Source organism: Miscanthus floridulus, chromosome 13 (assembly GCF_019320115.1).
Source record: "Miscanthus floridulus cultivar M001 chromosome 13, ASM1932011v1, whole genome shotgun sequence".
Lineage (NCBI taxonomy): Eukaryota > Viridiplantae > Streptophyta > Magnoliopsida > Poales > Poaceae > Miscanthus > Miscanthus floridulus.
In genome coordinates, this window is record NC_089592.1 from 79,119,885 (window position 1) to 79,126,101 (window position 6,217).

Sequence of the window (6,217 nt, forward strand, 5' to 3'; positions counted from 1 at the left end):
GGCTTTGCTTGGACGAACAGAGGCACGCCGGTGCAGAGGTCGACGAAGGCGCATGGACCTCGCTGTGGGGCAGCGGCACGGGCAACTCGCCGGCGGGCACGGCGTCATACGAATCTCGTTCCCCTCACCTGCTTGCTGGAGCATCCATCGTGGAGGCTTGCCGGCTCGATGGAGGCGGGGGGCGATTCTGGGCCCGATGGGGAATGCGACATGGCGGAGGCAACGCGGAGGAGGCCATAGGGGATGGGGGTGCGGCGGTACGGGGGACCGGCGGTGGTGAGGCAGACTGGGGTGGGTGGATCGGATGGGCACGACGATGTAGGGAGGAAACGACGTAGGGAGGTATGGGGGACCGGCGGGACGAGCGGATAGGGTCGCTGGGCGAGTGGCTCGGGTGGGAGTGAGCGGAGAGAGGCATTCGTCTGTCCGGACGTCTTAATTGTATCACTATCGTAAAAACGTATAAGCTTAGCTATTAAGAAGGAACAAATTTATCTTTCTTTCTTACTCATAAAATATTCTATAAGCTAGATCTTTTTTACACCGCTGGAGCTATCCTGCGTGTACCGCGCCTCACCCTGGGCTTTCGGTCAGACCGAACCGAACCGATCAATTCTTCGGTTACTTAACAAGTTCGGTCATCAGATTTTAAGGACCGATCGGTTGGTTTGAAAAGGCAGGACCAAGAAAATTCGATCTCAGTTAGTTCGGTTTGGTCTCGATCATGATCGAACTAACCGGACTGGACTAGTAACAACAAAACAACAGGATTTGTAGCAAATTTCAGCAGCATTTTTTTTTTCTAACCACGAGCAAATTTCAGTAGACTCTGATGGTCCCAGGTGGGTGGCGGCCTGCGGTACCCCTCCGGGCTCCGACGTCTGCGCCTCCGCGGTCGGCTTGGGGCGTCTAGACAGGGGTCGCCGGGCCGGCGTCTCGGCAGCTGCAGGGTGCAGCCGTGCCCTGTGCTCGTGGCTTGCCCTCACCTGCTCGTGCTCGCCGCTACGGTGCACCTGTGCTCGCCGCCCGGGATGCTGTCAGGTGTGCTAGTGCGGTGCCTTAGAGCCGTGGACGAGGGTCGTGAGGGAGTCAAGGGAGACGGACAATGTAGAAGTGGAGGCGGAGCCGTGGAGGGTCCGGACTCTGGAGGGAGTCACGGGAGACTGGACAGAGACGGTGGAGGCTTATATGTCCACTAGGGTTCTATGTACATGGGCTGGGCCTTTTTTCATGGGCTTTCTATAGCAATAGTACCTACGGGTTTTTTCGGTCAGTTTGGTTAACTGAGACCTATGACCGAACTAACAAAGTTCGGTTAGTTGGGACTAGGGACCGAACTTTTGACCGAAAATTTCGGTCTCGATCTCGGTCAGTTCGGTTCAGTCTTCGGTCATCGGTTAATTATGCCCAGGCTTGGCCGCGCCCGTCCACATGAAAACAACGTTGTTTGGCATCGAGGTCCTCGAGGATGCCTTTAGGCGATCTGATCTGAGCAACTTCAAATCGCCGTTGTTTCTTTGGGACGGCGACTTTGGACACAGCGCACTTTGGTAAAAACACAGCGACCAAGTCGGCCGGAAACAGTTAGCTGGCTGGCTTGGAGAACTTGGAATGGATAGATAGACATAGACCCGGCAGGAGCTAGCTTTCGCCTTCTTATCCTGTCCAGTGTACTCTGTCCCGCTGGGGGCTTAGACGAAATCAGATAAGAATGGCGTGTATGACTCATGCATGGTCCCCGAGTCCTCAATTTCAATCCCCACCCCACATTGAGCAAATTGCGCCTAGTGTACACTCCAGTTTGTGCCCGTCCAAAGCAAAAGCAATGCAAGTTGCAGCATTTGACCACACACTTGGTGATACTAATACGCCCAAACTGTCATTAATGTATTGTCAACTTAACTGTCACTCGCTTCAGTTCATATGGTACCCCGTACGAGTACGACCTGCGCATATTCGACGTCTCAGATCCTGTGTGCAAGCCACTGATACTGATACTGAAGCTAATGTAATTGTAAAATACTCCCTCCATAACAAAACCTAGTGTAATTGCTATGTTAAAAGTTTAATCAGATATATAAAAAATCACTCATATTTATCTATTAAATAGATATCATTAGATTCGGCATCAAACATATTTCTATAATATATTTATTTAGTATATAAATATTAATATTTTTATCTATATATTTAACTAAACTTTAGGCACTTTAACTAATAACACACCTTCTTTTTGGAACAGAGGTAGTAGTGCTAAGTCATGTAATCTAAAATTTTACTGATTTTATATAAACCTATTAGCATGTATCATGCTAGATATGTACCATTAAATTTGTCGTGATATATGTTTTAAGGGTTCATTTGGCAGAGCTCCGGCTTAAGCTAAAATAGCTTCAGCTTTAGTTTTTTTTTAAGGACTAGCTTTATGTCTCTGGCTTCAATTGTTAGAGAAAACGGGTAAAATAGCTCTTCTTTTTTACTATGGACCAACTTGATATATTGGACCCCTTGTCGTTAGGTTATTTTTCTCACTACCCGTTCATTCCTTTCTCTCTCACCTCCGCCAGTATCTCTCTCGCGCGATCACACCGTGCCATCACCCCTCTCGCACCCAACCCCCCGCTATGCCGCCCCTCCTCCTCTCACAAACGCCATCGCACATCATTTCCCCTCTAGCGACTCCTCGACCATCTCACGCCGCTCCCAACATTGGCGGTCGCGGCCTGTGCTCCAACAGGCAGCGATCACACCCCTCCAGATGTTAACGACCGCAACCTGCGCCCCGATCACCAGTAATTCCCCCTGTTGCCAATAGCTACAGCATGCGTTCCTCTTCCTCACGTCTGTGGCTGAGACTCTCTTTCCCGTCACTGTCTTCAAGCCCACCTTCTTCAGGCATATGGGACCGCAGGAGCGAGATGGAGCCTGAAGAAGCTTCGAGCTGTTCGGTTAATGGTTTTTGCGGTTGATAAGCCAGCTGATGCTATTTTGTTGTGAGAGAAAAACATTATACCATAACTGATAAGTCCAAACGAACAGCTCACTCTCGCCTTGTGCTCTAGAGAGCAGGAAATCCAAGACTCCTTATGTGAAGCCGCTCCTCCCTGACCCATTTGGTTGGTCTCCTCGAGAAGGTGCTCTTTGAGCGGTCAAATGGGAGCTAACTATTTAGAGTCATATATATTAGTCAAATTTAAAATAGTTTAACTTCGACCTGTCAATCAAATCAAAATTGTAAATCACTTTATTTTTTCTAGATACATAATAAAAATTAAAATTATGAATGTAAACATAGTATATATATCTCTAAATGTATAGAAAAAAGCTACTTCATCCATTCTAAATTATAGTTTGTTTAACTTTTTTAACTAAAAGTTTGACCACCCGTCTTATTAAAAAAATTTATGCAAACATAGTGAAATTTAAGTCATTCTTGAAAAACTTTTGTTAATAAAGCAAACCACAACAAAATAAGTGATATTTTATATTTTTTTAATAAGACGAGTGGTCAAACTTAGAGGGAAAAAGTCAAACGAACTATAGTTTAAAACGAATTTAGTACATGCATAAAAAATCAGAACGACTAAAAATATACATTAGTAGCATTTCTTTTCACAAGCAAAGTCGTAGACTCACAAACGTGTCAACTTTCCTATATAACAAATAAAGTCGCTAAATGTTGTAGCTAGGATTCCATGGATTAATTCGAAGGACTAAAAGGACACTAACTACTAACTACATGTGTCATGTGTGCTCATCATCACTACTGTATGCATGCATCTGGTTAGGTAGGACCTCGCCATGGCGACCAATCCACCGACGGCGCCGGCGGCGACGATGACGACGCCGAGGCCGTGGTGGTCGAGGACCGACCCGGCGTCAGCCCGCCAGCGCCGGCGATGGCCTGTAGGTCCAGGTCGCCGCCGCTCTGCAGGATGTGCGCGTACCGGCTGAGGTCCGGGAACTCCACCTCCTCCTGACCGGGACCAGCCGCAGCTGCGCTCGGCGGACCTGCGGCGTGGCGCGTCCCCCACCGCGGAGCCGGCGCCAGCGCCGCCGACGTCGAAGCCGCCGCCGTGGCCCCCGGCTGCTGGCACTGGTGTCCCGCAGGGAAGTTGAGCTTGGCCTTGGCGCCCTTGAAGCGGAGCGCGGCGGCGTCGTAGGCGCGCGCGGCGTCCTCGGCGGTGTCGAAGGTGCCGAGCCACACGCGCGCCGCCTTCACCGGGTCCCGGATCTCCGCCGCCCATTTGCCCCACGGCCGCTGCCGCACGCCGCGGTACCGCGCCCGCTGCTGCGGCTCCACCGTCGGCGGCGGCGCCGCCGCGGTCCGGTGCATCAGCATCACTGAATCAATCCACACACACACAGCAGAGGGAGCGTGTCAGGTCGTCAGAAATGTAACAGGGAGCGCCACCGTTTATATAGCGTGGGCCCACCCGGGCAGAGTCAGAAGCATGCCGATCGGATTGCCACGTCGGCTACGACTAGGCGCAGGCGCACGCGCTGTGATTTTTTTTTTTTTTTTACTCCGGGAAGAAGAATAAAAGATCCTCGTTTTTACTGTTATTATACGCTTGTGAGTTGTGACATACATAAACTTTGCAAACTAGTACTTACCAACAACCAGTTTTCTTTTCTTATGTTAGAAAAAAGGCCGTAAATTGGATTTGATTGGTTTGCAAAGCTAGCTGAATGACACATACTCCTATTCCTCAGAGAAAAATCGATAGCAGAGACGCACGTGGGCCCGTGCGCGAACACGTACGTACCTTGCTGGCCGAGCACGGCCGGTGGCGGCTGCGCCTGCCTCCCGGCGGCGACGACGTGCGCGAGCGCCGCGACGATGACGGCGTGTTCGTCCTCGGCGCGCAACGGGGGACGCCACCAGACACCGCCGCCTCCTGCCGCCGCCGCCGGCGGCGGCGGAGCCCTGTCGTCGCGGCGGGCGCCCTGGTGAGCGGCAGGAGCAGCGGCGCCGGCGCTCTGTCTGGGTCTGGGGCGATCCACGCTTGGCGTGTGTGCGTGTGCGGTTACGACGCGCGCGAGGGCGAGGCGACGCCCATAGGAGTAGGTTGGTTTCACGTGTCCGGCTGTTAGTCGCGTGCGCGGTGGGCTTTAGCTTAGCGTCCAAGGAGGAGGAGGAGATTGACGCTGCAGAGCAGAGGCGATAAGGATGGGGCTCACTCGATGACTCGCGTTATGATGATGGGGGAGTCGAGTGTGTACGTGGGGGCACTTCAGGAAGGCTCCCTCCCTTTATAACCAGCCGTCTCCCGACAACACGCACTTGTGATTGTTACTGTGTCCGGTTAAAAGTGGTTATATCTTTACCGCTGTCAAAATTATCACGAGGCATTGTACTACTGCTACTTCCTTCATTTCAAATTATAAATCATTTTAACTTTTTTTTATATATCCATTTTGCTATGCATCGATACATAGCAAAAACAGAAGAACAAAAAAAATCAAAGCGATTTATAATTTAGAACAGAGGGAGTATTTCAGAAAAAGTTGACACTTTGCAACTTTTGGCTACAAGTTGTTAATCAACAGAGGTAAAGTATACATGAACAGTGTCTATAGCATGATAATATACAAATCTTCAAAGCAATATGAAAAATTAGGGGGGGGGCATGGCCCTTTTGGCCTTAACTAAGCTCCACTAATGCTCTAGTCTTCATCTAAATTACCTAACTATACCATTATAAAAAATGTAACATAGTCCCTAAAGTTGCATCTAAAATTAGTCGTATCCACCATAATAACCTAAAGTAACCCTAACCTATGCCATTAAAAAACTAAATGTAAAGTAACCCATAAATTACTTACATTAGTCATTATTAGAAATAACCTAAGGTACCACTCGAATGTCCAACTTAGATACATCATCTATCAATAGTAATAATTTAAAGTACAAATATGTGCTTCTAAACTATTCATTTCTACCATTGTGAATATAGAAAAAAAAAACTTGCACAAGTTACGCATGATTGGTGTGTATCACTCCTCGCACCATGTATATACGTACACACACCGGCAACCAAGGGCCATAGCTTACTTGCCCAAGATGACCTCTTGATTTCCTTCATAATGACGCTATGTTTGTTCGGGCTCGTTTGGCTTATAAGTCGTATTTTTTCAGTCAACAAATAATGTTTTTCTCTCACACTAAATCAGCCAACAGTACTTTCAGCCATGGCTTATCAGCCAAACAAGC

At 49.0% G+C, this 6,217-nt stretch overlaps 1 protein-coding gene across 1 annotated transcript; it reads right to left on the bottom strand.

The window, feature by feature from the left end:
• Positions 1 to 3,590: 3,590 nt before the first annotated feature.
• Positions 3,591 to 5,196, bottom strand: LOC136498997 (ethylene-responsive transcription factor ERF113-like). The gene is made up of 2 exons (XM_066494695.1): positions 4,770 to 5,196; positions 3,591 to 4,344 (listed from the first exon to the last, which is right to left on the bottom strand). The coding sequence occupies exon 2, from the start codon at positions 4,340 to 4,342 to the stop codon at positions 3,785 to 3,787; it is 558 nt and encodes a 185-aa protein (XP_066350792.1). The 5' UTR covers positions 4,343 to 4,344; positions 4,770 to 5,196; the 3' UTR covers positions 3,591 to 3,784.
• Between the last annotated feature and the right edge of the window lie 1,021 nt (positions 5,197 to 6,217).

Bases quoted from the DNA above. Each gene is read 5' to 3' on its own strand.
- LOC136498997 (XM_066494695.1), bottom strand. From the start codon at position 4,342: ATGCTGATGCACCGGACCGCGGCGGCGCCGCCGCCGACGGTGGAGCCG.